The sequence below is a fragment of the Aulonocara sp. 'chitande type north' Nkhata Bay genome, linkage group LG5, assembly GCF_057382095.1.
Source record: "Aulonocara sp. 'chitande type north' Nkhata Bay isolate Kocher_YH1m ecotype deep benthic linkage group LG5, A_spYH_male_GT1.1, whole genome shotgun sequence".
Lineage (NCBI taxonomy): Eukaryota > Metazoa > Chordata > Actinopteri > Cichliformes > Cichlidae > Aulonocara > Aulonocara sp. 'chitande type north' Nkhata Bay.
Window position 1 is genome coordinate 35,385,801 of NC_141348.1, and position 19,930 is coordinate 35,405,730.

Below are 19,930 nucleotides of genomic sequence, written 5' to 3' on the forward strand. Positions count from 1 at the left end.
ATACATTCTATGCATGAAAACAGCAAGATGCTGAAACTGAAACGTAACCCTGCAAAGTAAGGCTTTGTATTGCGGTAACTTTAACTCTTCCATTACACAACATAACATTTGAATAGTTGTGGGAAAAGGCTTTGTTGAGTCAACAAATTGCATAACCAAATATTGATCTATGGCGTATTTACATATTCCGTGTATGGATACTGAAGCTGCATGTGACTTGCCACAGGTGGTGCATGAAAGGGCCCCGCCTCTGCAGAGCCAGTGATGCAAATTGTGCCTCAAGAGCTATCATTTTACACTTGATCCTTTGGGCACGGAGGCACAGTCATCAGATCACAGCAGCTCTCTTACAATGACAACCAGACAGTTACTATCAGCTGAGATGCACTGACAATAACGCTCAATAGGATCAGCCAACCAACTATTGCCACCAACATTGCTACAGCTATGCCCATTGCGGAGCTTTTGGGAGTCCAGTTCGACATGCAGCTGCTGTGGAAACTTAGTGTCTCTGCGGCTGCAGTGCTGCTGGTTTCTTGGGGCTACAGGTTCTACAGCTCCAGGCATCGAAGAAGAATCCAGCTCTATGTCAAAGACAAAGAGCCAGGAAATGCAACCTGCCAAAACTGCGAGACAACACTTCAACATCAAAGCTCAACAAAACATGAGACAGATGATGCGGGCCAGCAATCCAGATCGTTGCTAGCAGATTCAGATGACCTGACACATCAGGTTAAAACAAGTGAGGATGTGTTTGCAACAAACGATGACCACGATACCAGCATGGATGAAGAGATAATCACTTATGAGAAGCAGGGACAGGTTGCCACCAGTAATGTTATGTTTGGATCTGCTCTGAAACTCCCTGATCCAACAGAGAGTGGGATGGTCAGTACAACGGGGCGGCGCTCCCCTTGCATTTTGCAGAAGCTGGAGAGAAGTGTGGGTGTGGGCCGAGAGTTAAGACAGGACCTGGAGAGCAAAGGGTCCTACTCCAGCTTCCTCTCCAAGGCAGAGGTCAAAGTGGAAGATGCAAACATAGTGCTAGAAGGGACAGGAGACCAGGTTGTGCGTGGAAAGATATATGATTACTATGTTGAGTCATCTTCTCACTCTATTACAGATATTAATACGGTACTTTCTCAGTATGAGAGGGACTTTGAATCAAAGCCAGGGGAGTTTGGAAGCCATGGCAGCAGTTTCAGAGAGTCTCCATCGTCTTTAAACCCCATCACTATTCGTGATCTGGTTTCACCACAAAGCACTGTTAAAGATGCTTCCTCGCCAGGGTGCCTCAAGCTGAGAAAACCCCCAAGGCCTGTACTCTTACGCAAAGAGAGCTATCTGTCTGCAGCACAGGAGTCTGAGCTTTCGATCCCCTTTCTAACTTCAAGAGCCTCAACTCCAGTGACCCACTCTCGGGCTATAGCTGGCGATGAATCTCTCTCTGTTCACCCAATTATCAGTCCTGCTACTGACAGCAAAATCCTTAATGTGAAGGAGGGGATAGATAGAGAGACTGCAGAAGGGGCTCCATTTTTAGACTTTCAAGCAAAAATTCTTGATGACACAGATTTAGAAGTCTTAAAGAGTAAGCTTGATCTGGGTAATTGTTTGGAGACACTGTGCCTTGCTAAGAAACATGGCCAGACATCTTTGCAGAAAGCAGCCCTGGGGGTCATGTCTGATAACTACCTCCATGTGCTCAGGGATCCCAGCCTTTATGGGCGGCTAATGGCTGGTGAGCGGGAACAAATCCAGAGGCAAAGAATGAGGGGGAAGAGGTTTGTCATGGTTGCAGACATGGATCCTCAAGATTGGGTCAGCAACACTGAAGGGCGCAGAGCAACATCAGAGCAGAGGAGGACATCAAGCGCAGTGTACTATTATGATGACTACAAAGACACTTGGCATACACTCTGCCTAATCCCACAGGAGGTCATCTCTAAAGCCTGTGCTATGTGCACAATGGATAACTACTTATTCGTGGCAGTGGGCTGCCAAGGCACTAACAGAGAAATGACACCCTCAAAGCGAGTGTTCTGCTACAATCCTTTGACATCCATTTGGAAAGAGATCAGTCCTATGAATGAAGCCAGGCCCCGCTGCAAACTGGCAGCACTGGAGGGCTACATTTATGCAATTGGAGGAGAGTGCCTCTCCACAGTGGAGCGCTACGACCCACGATTGGACAGATGGACATTTGTGGCTCCTCTGCCTAATGATACATTCGCTGTGGCACACCATGTGACAGTGTGCGATGGAGAGCTTTTTGTTTCTGGAGGAACTCTTAAATACATGCTACTACGCTACAACCCCAAAACTGACACCTGGAGGCCAAGTCTCATAGTAGGCAGCAAATACAAGACTGTAGATATTGTGGCTGTGGGAAGATTTTTGTATCGGTTTGATGTCAACCCAGTCCTGGGTGTCAGTGTGTACCGCTACCATACGGTGGCCCGACTGTGGTATGAGTGCAGCTCCAAACGGATTCTGCATTGCCCTGCGTTTCAGTGTGTCGCGATGAATGACGCAATATATTGTGTCAGTCGCCACTTCACCATGAAGTTCGAGGCTGATGAGATCTCTCCTGCTTTCATAGATGAGGATTTGAGCATACTCTCTGCAGCCAAGGGCACACTTTTCCCCTTTATTCTTTCACTACCTGATAAGAAGCCTCAGCAGACTAGTGTGTAATGAGGATTCAATTTTCCATTGATGGTAAGATTAGATTGTGATTGAGTATCCTTACAAGAGCATGCTTTACATCAAGTTTATTGTTGCCTGGGTGAGTTTTGCTTCGGTCAGGTTTATGTTCAACTCAGCCCAGCCCCAAATTTCATTGCAAAATTGCAACCACTTTTCTATCATTTTTGAAGTGTTATAAAGATTCCCTTTCCACAAAGCAAGAAAGCATCTGTTTCTAAAAGTACTTTATTTTTATTGGATTGCGTATTACAGAAAGAATTGTGTTTTCCTCATGTCTCATTCTTGGCAATAGATGTAAATTATAAGACTCTTAATGGTAGTCAAACTACTGTTTACCTAGATTTACACAGGATGTGCTGCCATTGAAACTGTTTGCTACTTTGATTTGCAACTTCTTCTTGCTATTATGTTAGTTTTATATCATCCCAGATGCTTAATCTCTTTAATCCAAAGATAATTCATAAAAAAGCATCAGAGTAAACGAAATCATTCAGCGCTAACTGAACAAGAATTTAACAATATAATTTTAATCTATTACTGTGTCCCCTTGTGTAGGGCACAAATATATTTTACACAGTGGCCTGAATACAACGTCATTACTTACAGTTGCTCTTTAGATATGACATGATGTAAATGGGTATGCCATGCAATATAAATAGGTAAGCTTCGAAAGCATTTGTCACTGCACTGAAACACTCAGACTTGTAGTTATTTCTGTCATTTCAGTCACCTTCTATGGTGGCAAGAAAGATGTGTATTTGTTTTCAATGTGAATAAGATTAAGAACATCCTCAGCTCATTGTACCAAATGATATCTTCACTTTGTTATCTATTGTTTTATAAACATCAGAGGAATTTAGAAATTTGTCATTCAGTGAATATTAATCCACACTTAGTGACTAATTCTATTAAGATGTCTATTCTGCTGTTTGTGTGACTTGTAAAAAGTAATAGAATAATACAAGCTCAATCTAAATATGTGTGGTTTATTTTACTGTGTTGATTACATTAACAACTGAATATGCATAAGAATGATGCAAATATTAAATCCCTCATTGTTTCTTCATGTACAATTAAGTTCCTCACCGTACAGACTGTAAAGGCAAGGACTTAAAAGACAGCGAGAGTGACGTGTTGCTATAGCACCATCGTGTGGCTCAGAGGCAAATACAGCCGTTCTTTGGTAAGACGTGTTGTGTTGAAGATTTCTCATAACCCAAGGGTGTCATGTGACACACGGGCATCAGCAGCACAGTAGAGAGACTAACTAGCTAACAGTGGGTGAAACAGAGCTACACTGGAAGGCAGCAGGCAAGTGGGAAAAAGGGAGGCAGACGCAGATGGTTGACCATCAAACATAAGCATCTTTGATTCTTCCTAATTAAACACTTTGATTCTCTGTAATTAAACACCTAATGGAATGGGAGTTAGACACATCCCTTCAGACATTGCCTTGGATGACTCATTGCTTCTGTTTTACCTAAATACCCAGGTCAGTTCTGGCATCAACAGTATTTTTATTTATTTATTTCTCCCGCAGAGTATCTAGAGTAATACTAACAGCCCATTTCCAGTTTCACATACACTCTGCGCAGAGAAAGAACTTGCATGTAATTATGCTCTGAAAGGGTGGAGATAATTTATAGTCCCATCCCTTTCTCCCTCCCACACATTTAAATGCTAAAGCAACTCACCAGCGTAAATCTACAGTAGTCCTCACAAGGTAATGAGAATTGTCTTTAATTTTTTAAAATCCATTTGATTTCCCCAAATGGTCTGTTGAGTTAGGGTTTTACTTGTTGCCAACTACAGAAAAAGGGAATTCACAAACACAGCTTCTAAATTAACCAGTATTGGAGGCAGTTTCATAGCTACAATACTGAAATTAAGCCTGTTGTGATGGTGGACATAGGCTGAAATAATGATCCGGGACTTGTAGGATCAAGTGCTGTCTCAGATCCAGATCCTTGTTGTTACGATTGGCTTCATAGAGGTGGCTGGAGAGCATGTGTGAAGCCTTGGCAAAGCGGCTCTGGCAGAAGGCACTAAGTGGTTGCCTCTGGTATGCTGACCTGTACTCAGTCAGAGATGGAAGGTGTGACTGCTGTATTTCAAAATGGTGATTTGTGGTCTGCAGCGGGCCAAAGTTGTTTGGAAGTGCTGTAAAAGAAGAGCACATTAACTGCCATGTTACTGCAGCCATTAATTACATCGGTGGCTGATTTGGAACTATAAAAAGGCATCTGGACCCACCCCAGGTTAATTGTTCATGAGCTCAACTGCTGATGTATTTTGTTCATACAAGATTTAATGCACTTATGTTTGCACTGCACTCATACTCCTTGTAATGGCTTAATGTACAAAGTCATTTCCCATGTATAATCTCTGCCTTCTGGCAGTGTTGGCATGGAACTTACCAGAAGTCAGCTGGTCAGACCTCTCGGGCTTTTGTGTCAAGTTGTCTGCATGTCTGTGTTGCAGAGTGGGCAAAGCATTGATGAGGTTACGCCCGTAGCTTTCCGCATACTGTGTGACCAGATAATGTGAGGATGGCGGGTCATGGTGCCCAAAAATCGTCTTAGATGGAAGCCCCTGGATAACAATATAGAGAGATCTTAACGTAGCCTTCACACAGTGGCCTTCTCTGGATTAAGATATAGAGGGCATGACCTGTTCTTTTTCAATAATCTTCAAGAGGCTCACCATGTGACAGCGGCAAATTGCTCCAACTAACCCTATAGTATGTCCCCAGTAGGATTGATGATTTTACACATTTTTCATTGCTGCTGAGTCTGAACAGAAACTTGCTTTCATAAAGAGTTTTATCACAGGCCTTTATCTTGGCCATCAGTATTATGCAGAAGTGTTCACACTCTAGCAGGGAAAAAAACCCCTGACTTGCAGGCTTTTGACAGGCATTCAATTGGTGATAATACCATGAATGAGCAGTTAAAGGCTGACCTCAGCTCTCAGCAGGGCAGATCTTCTCTCAGAGATGTCTGGCTTGAAATCCCTGTGGGGTCGGTAGTCTACAGAACTGGTGCTGTAGGCTATCTTTGGCTTGCGAGTGAACTGTGTCGGAGAGAATAAACAGACATCACAAAGTGGACTGAGCAAGGGGGATATACAGGGACTTGAGCAATGATCCCAGCATAAGGATCAGCAGAGCTCACATTTCACAATTGACCTGCTGTACAGTATTCCTTAAGTCATTTCTCCTCACAAATCCTGAACCAGCAGCCTATGGCCAAAACTCACATCAATGCAATTAGTCTCCAGCTCTCGCCCACCAGGAGGCTGTGCTGATGTAGCTGAACTGAGGCCGCCTAATCACTTTGTTATAGATCTGACTACCAACTCAGGTTCTAAAAAAATGTTGGCGGGCTGCCATTAATGTAGTATTATGTTTTAGACACAGCATGAAAAGACATAGAAAGTCTGTGTTCTCAGGCTGAGGTGAAATTGTATGTTTAGATTGGAAAAACATGTTTTTCATACTGTGATATAGAGTTGGAAAGCCTGAATCGAAATGCTGCATTATCACACTGTAGAGTAAAGCATGTCGTAAACAGACAATATGCCTACCTGAAGTCTTTCTTCAGCCCAGTTGCCTAACAACACTTTGTTTGCATACTTCTGCTCTATTCTCCATCCGGTTTGGGCCCATTTATCCTGTGCATTGGCTTTCTGGTTCATACTTTGCCCAGTATCAAACACACCTGGGAAATCTAAAGCCCTGCTGGAGCTAGTTTAACTAGTCAAATGGATAGCATGTAGGTGTATTCACCTGACTACATAATCGCTTCAGCAGTGGAGGGGAAAAAGAGCTCTGTTGCCATGGGTACAGCAAACACTGTGGGTAAAGCAAGCAGAGTGTCCTGGAAGCAAATAGAAGATGTCTTACATCTTTGTTAAAAGGAAATACATTTCCTAAAGTTAAGGAATGGCATTTACCTTTTAGTTGCCTGCTCTGTATTGTTAAAAAGGTGCCAGAATATTGTATGCAGACTTGGTTTCCTTGGGCTACTTTTCATTTTTGGAATGGAATTGACTTGAATGAATTTGGAGGGGGGGGGCTTCTGTGAACAGTATAATGGTAATGACAAACACTGGAGGCACATTTGTTTATTCAAATGTAAGACAAGATGGGAAGTAGAATAAAGTTTATTGCAGGATCTTATTTATTACCCTCACAGTGTTTTTATATAGTGAACAGCACCATCCACAACTTGCACTGCAGAGGGAAATGTGAGCCAGCCCTGGTTAAAAAAGTTAATCATGCCATGAAAGCCATCTAGCACATGCTGCCAGGTGACATCCTTTCCCAGGTCCAGAAGTCGCTTCCTGTAAAGAATCCCATCATCCCTCAGGACATCATATTCACAGGTAAGGATGAAGGTTCGCGGGGTTTTCTGAATGAGAGCATCGTCTGCCAGTAAAGGGGAAACCTCAGGTTCCAAACCCTCTTTAATTGCGTGATACACCTCCCCATCATATTCTGGGCTTGGGTGCTTATAGAAACCACGTGTGAGGCACTCAGGAGGTAAGTTGGAAGGGGATAACCATAGTTCGTAGCGTGGCCTGAGCTCAGTGGGGACATGGTTACCTTCCAGCACTTCTTGGCACAGAGAAACATCTCCATTGAGATATTGCAGGAAGTAGAATGCCATCCGGCCACGAAACAATATGGGCACAGCATGATTTTGCTGGTAGGAAGGCAAGTTGAAATCTGCCATCTGCAGGGCTGGGTAAATGAGGACCTGAGCGCAAGGGAATGGCAGATGTCGGTCCTCACTGCACGCCAGCCTTTGGCACAGTGCTGCTGCCAGGTTAGCCCCAGTGCTGTCCCCTCCAACTGCCACTCTGTGAGAGTCCACCCCGAACTCTGTCTCAGCCACAGACAGGAAGTGACACGTTGCTTTCTCACAATCATCCAGCTGGGCAGGATACCTGTGCTCAGGGGCTAATCGGTATCTAAGAGGGGTGAAAGGAAAAGGAGCAGTATGTTAAGTTGTAGCTACATGGTGGTTAAAATAGATTTACTATTTGTATGTGGAGTGGGGAAAAAGTGTAAATACCCAACAGATATCACAGTGGTGTCAGATTCAATGGCAATATGCCGACACACTTCATCAACAGAATCTGTTCAGGATTAGTAGGATAGAGTTATTAAAAGATCTTCGTCGCAGAAAAGAAGCCATAAATAGCCACAAACAGAAGGTGACACGTCTTTGTCCTTTCTGCACCTGTGCTGAAAAATATTACACTTGGGTGCAATTTTGTAGTATTTCGGAATTTTGAAACTTTCTTATGCTGCATACCGCTCAAATGAAAATAGTTTTTACTTATAGTTCAAGCTGCTTAAAATTCAGTTCCACTGTCATAAAATTACTGACTGTAAATGTGAGGAAGTCAGGTTTTACTTGTATTTGAGCATTTTTATTTTAGTTAAGCAAGTGACTGTAACATCATATACCTATACTTCCCAATATCCATCCGCCTCCATGGAAATACATTAGACCTCTCCTCAAGCCGTCACACACAGAGGTAGGTTCATATACTCGCACTGGCACCTCTGAGAATGTCATGTCCTTCACTCGCAGACCAGCGGGAACTTGTTTCAGGTGAGAGAGAAAACAGGCCACGAACCATCGGGTAAAGCTAACCTGATGACAAATGCCCAGCCGATGTAGGATCCGAGCCTGGCAGGAGAGAAACAAAAGACTTACAACAAATAGGAGACAAAAATATATGCAACCCTGATAGATAAAGTCAAAGTGAAGGTTATTTGGTTGAAAAAAAAAACCCATTCATGACAACATCAAAGAAGCGGAACACATGACTTTGTCTTTGCACCTTTGTTGGTTATGATTTCTTATCTAAAATTTCTCTGATGTAAGCTTTATCAGGTGTTGGAGGACGAAGGAAGGATATCCACATATGACCTAAAAGAGTACATTTTATTCTCCACAAGAGGCGTTTAACCTAAAGGATAAGTTGAATATTTTAAAAAGTTAACAAAAACAGATATGATTCCATACAGGCAACATACAAAACTAAGCACTAACACTTTTGCAGATACTGATACTCACCACGACTGCAATACCAACAAACAATCCATGAACCATGCGCAGTTTCCCTCTATTTGCAACCCCACAAGGAACGTCTGAATTCATCAGCTCAGCGTACACAAGTCCAATTACCAGAAGAAGGAAGGCTGCAACAAGAGCAGCGAAGCCAATTATTAAAATTGCCGAGCCGATGTCCATGGTGTTGCTGGTCTGCTCTGCTGAAGGTAAGTCATTAGGAGTAAATGTTTTATGTACCTGCTTTCAGCCTCTTTTCACCCCTCCCACAACCGCCTGCAATGCATTCTGACCTTGCTCTCACTTAACATTTTTAGCTTCCTGCTGCCCAGGAAAATAATTATATCCTTCAACATATTTTATGACTGTGTAGTCAAACGAATTACATGTTTCCCAAGGAAACCATATTGTTCCTCTATGGATATTGCAAAAAATATTTTATGTTAATAGAGCAGCTTTTTAATTACTTTCATTTCCATAGTTCCCATTAAAATACCTTCCAACACCTACTAACATTTTCACATTTTTCTGTGGTTCTAATGTGTGTGTGTGGGTGGGTGTGTGTGTGGGTGTGTGTCTGCATGTGTTTTCAGGTTTATTTGAACATATTGACTCCTACATGAGCTCTGTTGCTCATGCCTGTGCGTGGCAATGAGAAGCAAATTTATTGTCTAGCGTCTAAGGGAAGAAAATACTCAAAGATGCATGAAGGCTGACTGAAAAGACCCTTATCTGAACTTTCACTGTTGATCTGTAGATGGCAGTGATAGCATGAGTATAAATAAACAGGATACTCTGAAAAACAGTCTGTTTACACTGTGGCATTCTGTGGGCAGCTTAAACATATTTGCCAGTGACTGCAATGTGTACTATGATGTTTTAGCAAATTCACTGACCTGTATTCGACATCTCTTCAGTGGAATATGCTTTGGCATAAGCTCCAGTGGGCTCTCGACTTTGAATCTGCATTTTGTAAACCTCAGAAATTTGCAAAATAAAGACAGCATCTGGAGTCGTGTTGTCTTGGAGTTTTTAGCAGCCCCCGAGAGCCTCTCTGTCTTCCCTAAGTAACTGAGCCTTGCACAAAGCAACCATTGTGAGGCTAAACCCATCCCAGTTGCTGAAAAAGTCTTGTATTCAGCATTGCCCAGTAAAAAATCACAGTGCCAGGGCCAAACATCACAGACTGGAATCTTGTCTGAGGCTCGTGAATTCACAAGATTTGTTTAGGAGGTATTCATGCGGTTTTATTGTTGTCATCCTTCCAAGCTTCTGAGACCGGGCTGACCTATTTCCCAAACTGCATTGTCACATGCAGAAAAAATATAGCGTGCTTCAAAAATACTGTTACCACAACAGACTGGGTTCAAACAACTAGTGGCGCTTTATACCAACAGTTGGAAACCATTACAAATGTACAAACACACTGTCCAATCAAATAACATGTTCACTTTTTTTTAAAATAAACCTAGCACATTAAAGTGGAGGAAATACATGACTTTAGATTTTGACACAATCCAGACCTGATTTTTTTTTATTGAGGTTACAAATGTGTTAGGGGCTTTATCAGCTATGTGTTTGTTTGGTGCTCAGCTGATTCTTTGTTTCCTCTCTTTATTTGTTTCATTTAATTAATTTAATAGAACTGGCATTAGGCATTGTTGACGATGGCAGTCATTCATCTGGCGCTATTATATAAGAATATTTTGTACTGACTCGCAACAGTCAGTGAGACCTGTGATTGCAACATCATTGTTCTTCTGTGGCCAGCGTTATGTAACGAGGTGAAGTTCGGATCAGTGAAACTGTGAAGTGAGAGTTTGGGGTCCCAGCTGGGACCCTCGCTGCTCGGCGACCACTGTGAGGACCTAGACCACATGTTGAGAAACGCTGTTGTAGCCACATGAAGGGGTGTGGAAGAGGCAAGTGCGCAGCCACTCAGGGCAGACGGGCACTGGAGCAAAATTCATCCCTACTTAACATGTCAATCAGGATTAATGCCCTTACAAACCTCCTATTTAGGTTCATCCAGTTCCTTTCACTAGTGGAAGTTCCGAACCAGGGCAGAGGCGGTAATATATAAGGCAGGACAGGACAGGACAGGACAGGACAGGAACGCAACACCAAAGCACAGAGTAGCGCGCACTACGGAGCGTCGCCTGGACTTGTGTTTCACGTTTGTACTCCTCGACGGTAGTTGACAGGCGCAATGACTGATCACTCACTGATTTCGTGAGCGTGATGCATGTAGACTGTCAGAGCTCTTCAAGTCACACTGTTCTGTTTTAAAAAAAAATATCTCTCGCCTGTGGATTAGTTATGCAACAGTGCAGATGATATTGTTTGCATGCGGGTAAAGTTGCAGGAGCTCAGAAGTCGCTGTCTGCGCACTCAGTTCACTGTTGGCGGATATCTGCGGTGCACGTAAACTTGCAGCGTAAACATACTTACAGACTATCCGTGAGCACGTTCCGAAATGGAGCTGAAGAGCGTGTGTCGTATGCTTCTTTTCCCGGTTCAAATCCTCTACTGTATAGTAAGAGCAAGTTTGATGTTGCTGTTGCCAAGCAGACGGAAAGACCTCACCAAGGAGGTGGTATTGATCACTGGTGGAGGACGAGGCATCGGACGACACCTGGCCAAAGAGTTTGCCAAGCATGGGGCCAGAAAGGTAAGTCGATAACTTGTTGCACATACCTTTCCTCCTTCCACTCCTTTCAGATCAGCACATTATTAACAACGAGATTAAATTACTTTCTGAGCAATTTGTTTTGGTCATATATTAAGTTATATTTTCAGCTTTTATCAAAACCACCCCCCTCATCCCTCACCAGGTAGCCTGGTCAGTCTGGTCTCCCCTGCCCCACGTGTATTGCTGTTTCAATGTTCTATAAAAGCAGGGATCACGACCTCCAAGTAACCTAGTTGTCCAGTGAGACCGGTGACAATTTTTGTTCAGGTATTGCACAACAGCTTGGGTCAACCAGAGGGCAGGTCTGGACAGCATTTATGGCTGCTTGATATGATTGAGTGTGGTACTGAGCTGACATTCATTCTGCTTGGGTCCAGGGTGATTTTTGCGTTTTGCCTTACACAGAAAGTGCATCATCCAAAGATTTAGCTGTAAAAACTATACATTAACCGTGGCTTTACATATGTGGCTGTTTGTTTATTTTAGAGTGCATAAAATTTAACTGAAACTGCTTCAAGTCAATGCAGCTCTGATATTTCTCTATTGTAGCTTCTTGCCATTTTTGAGCAGTCTCCATAAGACTGTAGCGTCTACTAGCATGCCACAACAAAAGACTTCATAATGTTCTTAATAAATAACAGATAAGTTGTTGTTGTTTTCAAGGATAGCATGAGTTCACGAGATATTGTTTTGTGGGGTGTGTTTGCGAAACAATAACAAGGAACACATTCTGTTATCTTTTTTTGTTTCTTTTAACCAGTTACAGTAACTAAAATGCATACTTATCATGGAATATATGTGGGTCAAATCTTCCATACTCAAGACACAATGCAATGTAAACAGAAAAAAAAGATTTGTCATTGTTTTATACAGCTGGAAATGAATATTAATGTATAGCAAAATATGTAGGTTACCTGAAAACAACAAGTTTATATTGATGACATGAGTTGGAATAGTCCATATCATGACGCTTAAAGTTGCTTGGTTTACTCCTAAATAAATCACCAAGATAAAATAAATTATAAATTCAAATTTTCATTGGAAATCACCTCATCCATCACAACAATTAACCTTCCATGTCCCACCTCCCTCACTATCCCTCATCCCCTTAACAAGGAGCTTTCTCTTGTTCCTAAAATGCTCTGGTGACTACACACACACACACACACACACACACACACACACACACACACACACACACACACACACACACACACACACACACACACACACACACACACACAGCTTGTCTTCATTGCAGGTCAGGGTAACCTCAGTTCAAAATTTCCAGCTGTGGTTTGTCTACCAATCCTACTGAGTGAACATTACACAGCTGAGTGCCAGATGAGTCGCTGGTGGCCCTATAGCAGCAATGTATCAATACAGAGTAGCTCTATTTTTGATCACCTCAGATGGGAGTCATCATTACACGTGGAAGAAAATTGTGGTAATTTCTACCCATGTTGAGCAGCCCAGCTGATAGCTTTGGGTTGCAATTATACATACGAGTGACACAGGCGCCACGTCTCAGATGATCTCTTAAGGTGCAATTTCAGCAGCTTGAAAACATTGCTAAAAGCTCAATGAAACACTAACTGCCTCCTTCTGTCTTTCAATGCCATCTCCTTGGGGAACGAGCTAGAAGAAACCAGTGGGTTTTAAAAGCTTCACTTTGCAGCTGCGTAACAATGGATGTCACCATGCTTTTCAGCACCCTTTTGTTGGGCATTATCAAGGTGTGAAGGCTTTGAAAACAACACCTGTGGTAATGTGTATGACAATTACTCCCTGCCTAAAGAGATGCTAAAAGGATAATTGTGAATAGGGCTGACCTCTGCGAACTTACGCTAACTCTTGTTTGAGCCTCTTTGTCAGTAGTAGCCAGAATTACCTTCGCCTCTGCTTAGGTTTTAGTTTTTTCACATTGTAAGGAAGACTGACTTCAATGTCAACGGAGGAAATTAGTCAAGATGAAAAGCTGGAGACCCAGGAGGGGAGCCATGTCTTATTCTGTACTATTAGGGGAGAGCAGCGCCAGCGTGAGGCAAAAAAATAGAAAAAGGCAACCAATAACACAGTGAGGGGTCTTTCATAACAATCCCAGTAAATACTCAGAAAATTAAAATGGTATATTTCTTCAGAGCTCGTTTAATTATTTTGCAGCCTCCCTAAAAGCACCACCAACTCGGGAGGAAAATGTTTACACGTTTTTTCTTTCCTTTTATATGTGGTTGTTAACATTACTTGGAGATCTCTGCAAAGAAGATGAACCGAAGCAAGTCACTGACAACAGGTTTGTGTGGGTGTGCTTGTGTTGCGCTGGAGGCGGGAAGCACACCACTCCCAGCTGGGTATTGCCCTGCAACTGACCTTGCTGTCTCCGCAGTAATTAGACAGCGGCAGGCGACTGCCTCCTGAACTCCTGCTGCCCCCTCTATGTGCTGCCTCTCTGCTTGCCCATACAATGGGTGTGAAAAGGAGGGCTCATACCCACCCATATATTCAGGCCCGAGTGATAGAGTATCACTGTAATGTAGCTGGAGCTAGTTGGGGATATCTTAAGCTGCATAGAGTGACATCTGCTGTCTACCTTTCAAAGTCTTGTTTTAAGCTTTGCAACATAGATTTGTTTCATTAAAGGGCTTTTACTTACAGCATGTGTTGACATTAGGTCTTGTTAGGCATGCCAAGTAAGAACAATCACCAGTTTATCAACAATAGCGAAGAGGGCTTGTGCAAGGTCAATTAAAAACTGTTTTCTTAACATTTCTGTCCAGATAGCAATTTGGCCAGTGCTTGTTTGCTCTGAGGATCCTGCATGTTGTGACGGGTGATAAACTTAATGAATTAAATAACATTTTAACAGGAGAGCACAATGTAAGTGCTGACTTTTAATGAGAACTGTCAGCTTTGTTTGCCTGACTCCTATTAAAAGCTTTCAGTTATTTATCAAGACCTGTCTGCCTTCACTGATTACTCAAATGGGCTTGCAAATGAAGCAAACAGAAAACCTAATCAAAAGCAATTCAAACCAGGGCCACTCACAGAGGGAGGCAAACCCAGAGTGCTCCAGATCTGATAAAGAAATGAAGCGCATAAAAAGCACATTCTAGACTGCAGTCTTTTATGTTTCTAAAAATTTTGGTGTGTTTGGTCTGCTTCAGCTGCTATTAGCCTTGGACAGTTTTTGACACATGAATACTTGGAAGAACAGAGCAACATAGCAATTTGGGACTTCTTTTATTTCCAGATTGTGAATATGAAAGTTATTTTACTGTATTTGTTAGTGTGCTATGTTTGGCTCTCAACCAGTGTTGAGTGAATTTTAAATTGGCACAGTGTGAAATTACGCTGTTGCTGGAAGATGACAGGTTTAATTTGTGCAAGAGTTGCACTGTGCAACATGCTTGCATACTTTTGCACTTTTTTTTAAACTAAGTCTTAAAATATCTTTTGTCATGTTTATTAATTAGATCTCTTAGACTAATCCATCCTGCCTACTAACTAAATGGATGTTTACGCATATTCATTGGTGTAAAACAATGAGAATGACAGGCTGAACCACGAGGTAGCAAACAGACATGCTGTCTTGCGCCCACGCGCAGTCTCTGACTCTGAGATACACAAGATCACTTTCCAGAGGACTTTTTGCTCAAATATTAACCTTGGTCATGGGCGACTAGCCAAATCCCACACTGGCGTCTTCAGCACTTCACACACGCACTGTTTTCAGACTCCCTGACCAGAAATGACAGGGCTCATCTGCCCAACAGTCCATGTAATCTCTTTGAGAATTTGTGTTTGAGAGATGAGGAGGGCTCACCCCCTGATTTCATTACCTTTCCCTGACCCCAAAGACTGACAGATCTAATTGCCCAATCACTAGTCCCCCACCTCTATCCAACCTCATGTTCCCTGCTCAAATGACCAGCCTTCATTTAGTCTCCGGGTGGATGAAGAGACAGTTCATTCACCCACCAACCCCCGAGCCTTTAATCTTGCTTGAAAACTATTTGTTGGAGTGAAATTGCCCTCTCTATTCTCTGAACAAAAAGAACATTGCTATTCAAAAAACTCATTTTCACTATACTGCCAAAAAAAACAAATTGAGTGATTACTGTTTTAAAAAAATTAAAAAAAAGACTTTTTTTTTTTTTTTTGCACTCGATGCTGAATTTCCTACTGATTATACGTGTGTTTGTTTAGAAAATTAACATCTTGTTATTTACCAGGTAATCCTGTGGGGCAGAACAGAAAAGTGCCTCAAAGAGACGGCTGAAGAAATTACCCTCTCTGGAACTGAGTGCCATTACTTCCTGTGTGACGTGGCCAATCGGGAGGAAGTTTACAAACAAGCCAAAGTGGTTAGAGAAAAGGTATGGCAGCTTAGTGTTTTTGAAAAGATAAATCTGCTTGCACAAGAAGAAATATAATTTGCACACAACAGATCGTAAAATATTTCCCTGAGATGCCTCCCCGTCTAGTCTGTATGTATATTTGCTTTGAGCTGCTCTTTCTCCCATCTGGTGTGTATAGATTACACTTCATCTCAAATCTCTAAATATGAGCTTGGAATGTTGACAGCTCTTGTGGAGTACAACTATATCATTTCAGGAAAGCAGACAGCAAATGCTTGACATTTTTGACAGGGTTTTCTCTTCCTATTCTTGCACTTTTTAATCTCAGGTGGGAGATGTTACGATATTGGTGAACAACGCAGCAGTCGTCCATGGCAAGAGTCTGATGGACAGCGATGATGATGCTCTTCTGAAATCCCAACACATCAACACCATGGGGCAGTTCTGGGTAAGATTTGATTACATTGTAGCAGAGCCAGTTTTCCTGCAAATACAGGGACATATAGGGAAATTCCTCTGAGCTGATTATCCTTATCATTTTTATATTTTGATTATAGCATGGCACCGTATGCAGTAGGCAGCCACAGGCTTGTCAATCATGACTCTTATTATGGCAGGTTAAGTGGGGTATTTCCAAATTGCCTCTCAGCCCCTGAAACATCAGAAGGGTTGTGAAACTCATGGCATTTTTATTTTGAATGGAGATCAAAAGACTATGTCATATGCAGACAGAAATGCAATTATCAACTAAATGGAAATGGAAATTTAATCTGTCGTTACAGTGTGGGCTTGCTTCTCTTGTCTGTTCTTCTTTCTACTCTGAATATATTTCACCTTCTATTTCTACACCCCTCACCGCTTTTTCCTTCATTCTACCTTTCACAGTCTCTTTTTCTTCTTTTTGTCTTAGACAACAAAAGCTTTCCTGCCTCGAATGCTGGAGCTGCAGCACGGCCATGTCGTATGCATTAATTCCATCCTGTCCCAGTCTCCGATCCCTGGGGCCATAGACTACTGCACTTCCAAGGCCTCATCGCTGGCCTTCATGGAGAGCCTGACACTGGGCCTGCTGGACTGTCCTGGTGTCAGCTGTACCACAGTGCTTCCCTTTCACACGAATACAGAGATGTTCCAGGGCATGAGAGTCAGGTGAGAAGACACAACAAAAGGAAGCGAGGGTGGACCATTCTTACGTCATACCATGGTTCAGAAATATGGGTTATCTAGGGTTATCTATCACAAAAAATATGGTTACAATTGGGAAAAATTTATACCCTAATGCTTTGTTGGATGAGTAAGCCAGAGGGAGCTGGTTTAATAGTGGCTAAACAAGCCACTTTAATGTAATTGGTGAAAACAAAGCAGTGAGTTACAAAAAATATTTCATTTCTTAAATCAGTTACATTTTAAAGTACACAAAAAGCTATCCAAATCTCCTGACAACATTTCAGGAAGGTGCCAGAATTATTATGAATACTACTGGAGAAAACGAGCATCATTTTTCCATACATCAGCCCACTAATTTGTGTCTTTTGCCCATTTTGTGTCTTTGGACAACAGTAGATCTGAAGTATCCTAGTCCCTTGAACAAAATCTTATAGGAATTTTAAGTGGAAATGCATCAAGCAAATCCAACACTTAAATTCAGACTGAAATATCTCAATAACCTTTGGATGCACTGCAAACTCTGAACATTGTTATTATTCCCCTACAGGGTTAATCCTACTGACTTTAGAGATTCCATGCCTCTCCCTGTATCACTGGTGTGAGGTTGACATTTGTGGCTCAGAAGGAAATACCTTCACAGCTATTGGATGGATTACTTTGAAAACTATTATTCAAAGTCCAGAAAGGGAAAGATTGAATGAGTTTGGTAATCTTCTGACTTTACGTCTAGAGCCAACCAGCTGGTCAGTTTTCACTTGCCCTGTATTTGATCAATGGGCACGGAGTTTTGTACAGATGCTTGTGGTTGCTATAAAATCTATCCTATAGGCTATCAACCTTTTCCCCTGTAATGATCTACGCCGTCCTAGATCATGATAAAACATTCACACTACTGGATAAATCAAAAGCGAGTATTAAGATACTCTCCTAATCCACCTGATTCATGATTCTTCTGACTTACGGTACCAGAAATGATAGTTTAACATTTTAAAAGGAATTTGTATACTTGGACTAAATCAGCTAATGACTCGATATTTAACAGACGGCTAGTAATTATTTTAGGATTTTAGAGATCACATGAAAACATAGCTGCTTTAAACTTTTTTTTTTTAATGGTGCTGCGTTGCTTCGCATATTTGACATTGAATGTACATCCTGGGTGTATGATTGCATCAGACCTTTCACACTGTTTTGTAATAGTTATTGGGTATGTCAAAAATCCAAAATGTACAGTTTGGCGAGATAAAGTATGGCAGCATAATTTCAAATTCAGCTGCGCTCTGGCATTTGTTATGAACAGCGGTTGCACAGATAAAACTTGAAGCAGATAGAAAATATAATCAAAATTTTCCCAGAGTGTCCCAGAAACAACATCACTTTATCTCAAACTGTCATTTTTTTTTTTCCAGGTTTCCCCAGCTCTTTCCACCCCTCAAACCTGAAGTAGTTGCCCAGAGGACTGTTGATGCAGTCAGAACTGACAAGGCTTTCCTCTACCTGCCATGGACAATGCACGCTCTTGTCATTCTCAAAAGGTGAGATTTCATGTGCTATCTTGTTTTTATTGCTGTATTTTCTACTTCACGATTAACATGCTGACACTAGTGTTTTTCGTCTGTCTTTAGCTTCGTGCCACAAGTTGCACTTGAAGAAATCCACAAGTTTTCTGGGACTTACACCTGCATGAACACATTCAAAGGGAGGACATGAACCTGGACTGTGCGCAATATGAGAGCGACCTCAACAGTTCTCGGGTGTGATGAAGGGAATATGGACCTTTACACATGTGAAAGTGGAGCAGGTCCCATGATAGAGTGAAGACAAACACATGCAAGGGTGTCGCTTCTACAGTTACAAGTAATTGATAAACTGCTCGATACACCCTGATCCTATGTATATGTATATAGTATGGAGGACTCACTTTGATCTGAAGCCATGCATAGTTCTATACCAGTAGTTATTCTGGGAGTTTATTGACACATATTTTGTCGCCTGTTTTTACTTTTTCTTCTTTTTTTTTAAATTCTTTTAATATGTCTTTGAATCAAAACAAGGTAATAAAATCGAGTTTTAGAATTGCACTTTCTCCATTTGTACATGATGAAAATAGAAAAAGTGAACACTTGGGCGGTAGACATTGTATTCTATCAGGGTTTTGACTCCCATGGCAGTGCGATAACAGCTTTGATTTATTCCAAGCATGAGATCAGTGACTGTGACAGACGATGTTGTCAAAACATAAAATGCACTCATGGGGGCCATGTGGGGCATATTCTTGTTTGTTCTCTGCTGTCAGAAAATGGTACAGGGGGGATAGTGTAAATCTCAATAAACACAATGAACTCAAAACAAGTCAGTCAGGCCCTTCTAATGCCTGCACAATGGTTTTAATTGCATTCAATGAATGTGAACAGCCAGAAAAAGCTTTATTGTACGTATTGCAGACATTCATTCATCAAGGCTTTAATTATTAAAACAAAATTAAAGTAATTTTTAATTTCATCTTAGCAACATCTTCTGTTGCTAAGATGACGTCAGGTTTGATTTCATTAACTTGGCTTTTAACCAAGCAATCTGAAGATGTCTGCAGTTGCTGCACATTTGTGTTAGATTATATAAATGTGATTTGAATTACTAAAACCTGAGAGGCTTATATTCCAGGACAAAAATGATGTGACAGTATGGGTGCTCTTTTGTTTTACTGCATTAAACCTCAAAATGTCCCAGTGCTTTAGCACAAAAGAAAGAATTGGAGCTGTGGAAAATTATAATGGATGAGATTTGTCATTGCCAGTGTCTTACAATTACCTTTTGATTGAGGATATTATTTAAGTGGTAAAAACGCATTTCATAAAACTGGAAGGCGCTTACACTGGTGGATGAATTGCTAAACCTTACTCGCTTTGGAACTGAAAATG

At 41.7% G+C, this 19,930-nt stretch overlaps 4 protein-coding genes across 5 annotated transcripts; 2 read left to right on the plus strand and 2 right to left on the minus strand.

Annotated features, from left to right (window-relative positions):
* Positions 1–74: 74 nt before the first annotated feature.
* Positions 75–4,583, plus strand: klhdc7a (kelch domain containing 7A). Its single transcript, XM_086293194.1, has one exon. The coding sequence runs from the start codon at positions 448–450 to the stop codon at positions 2,695–2,697; it is 2,250 nt and encodes a 749-aa protein (XP_086149320.1). The 5' UTR covers positions 75–447; the 3' UTR covers positions 2,698–4,583.
* Positions 3,295–6,577, minus strand: cfap107 (cilia and flagella associated protein 107). Its single transcript, XM_086293199.1, has 4 exons — positions 6,295–6,577; positions 5,671–5,781; positions 5,127–5,301; positions 3,295–4,869 (listed from the first exon to the last, which is right to left on the minus strand). The coding sequence occupies exons 1-4, from the start codon at positions 6,403–6,405 to the stop codon at positions 4,595–4,597; spliced, it is 672 nt and encodes a 223-aa protein (XP_086149325.1). The 5' UTR covers positions 6,406–6,577; the 3' UTR covers positions 3,295–4,594.
* A 242-nt stretch (positions 6,578–6,819) lies between these two features.
* Positions 6,820–11,389, minus strand: aadacl4 (arylacetamide deacetylase-like 4). 2 transcript variants are annotated; one of them, XM_086293201.1, is made up of 5 exons: positions 9,692–9,897; positions 8,802–8,926; positions 8,186–8,411; positions 7,788–7,851; positions 6,820–7,683 (listed from the first exon to the last, which is right to left on the minus strand). In XM_086293201.1, the coding sequence occupies exons 1-5, from the start codon at positions 9,762–9,764 to the stop codon at positions 6,900–6,902; spliced, it is 1,272 nt and encodes a 423-aa protein (XP_086149327.1). In that variant the 5' UTR covers positions 9,765–9,897; the 3' UTR covers positions 6,820–6,899. The 2 variants fall into 2 exon arrangements, with proteins under 2 accessions (XP_086149327.1, XP_086149328.1); XM_086293202.1 differs by lacking the exon at positions 8,802–8,926 and having other exon boundaries at positions 9,692–11,389.
* dhrs3b (dehydrogenase/reductase (SDR family) member 3b) lies at positions 10,717–19,360 on the plus strand. The gene is made up of 6 exons (XM_086293203.1): positions 10,717–11,466; positions 15,720–15,863; positions 16,174–16,293; positions 16,756–16,994; positions 18,422–18,547; positions 18,638–19,360. Exons 1-6 carry the CDS (start codon positions 11,272–11,274, stop codon positions 18,720–18,722), a joined length of 909 nt encoding a protein of 302 aa, XP_086149329.1. The 5' UTR covers positions 10,717–11,271; the 3' UTR covers positions 18,723–19,360.
* The last annotated feature ends 570 nt before the right edge of the window (positions 19,361–19,930 follow it).

Coding starts and splice junctions, on each gene's coding strand:
- aadacl4 (XM_086293202.1), bottom strand. CDS start 9,907: ATGGGTTTAGCCTCACAATGGTTGCTTTGTGCAAGGCTCAGTTACTTA. Junction 7,852..8,185: donor ATGGATATTGGGAAGTATAG/GTATATGATGTT, acceptor AATCCTGAACAG/ATTCTGTTGATGAAGTGTGT. Junction 7,684..7,787: donor ACCACTGTGATATCTGTTGG/GTATTTACACTT, acceptor CACCCCTCTTAG/ATACCGATTAGCCCCTGAGC.
- klhdc7a (XM_086293194.1), top strand. CDS start 448: ATGCCCATTGCGGAGCTTTTGGGAGTCCAGTTCGACATGCAGCTGCTG.
- dhrs3b (XM_086293203.1), top strand. CDS start 11,272: ATGGAGCTGAAGAGCGTGTGTCGTATGCTTCTTTTCCCGGTTCAAATC. Junction 11,467..15,719: donor CCAAGCATGGGGCCAGAAAG/GTAAGTCGATAA, acceptor GTTATTTACCAG/GTAATCCTGTGGGGCAGAAC. Junction 15,864..16,173: donor CCAAAGTGGTTAGAGAAAAG/GTATGGCAGCTT, acceptor TTTTAATCTCAG/GTGGGAGATGTTACGATATT.
- cfap107 (XM_086293199.1), bottom strand. CDS start 6,405: ATGAACCAGAAAGCCAATGCACAGGATAAATGGGCCCAAACCGGATGG. Junction 5,782..6,294: donor GGGCTGAAGAAAGACTTCAG/GTAGGCATATTG, acceptor TCTCCGACACAG/TTCACTCGCAAGCCAAAGAT. Junction 4,870..5,126: donor GTCTGACCAGCTGACTTCTG/GTAAGTTCCATG, acceptor CTTCTTTTACAG/CACTTCCAAACAACTTTGGC.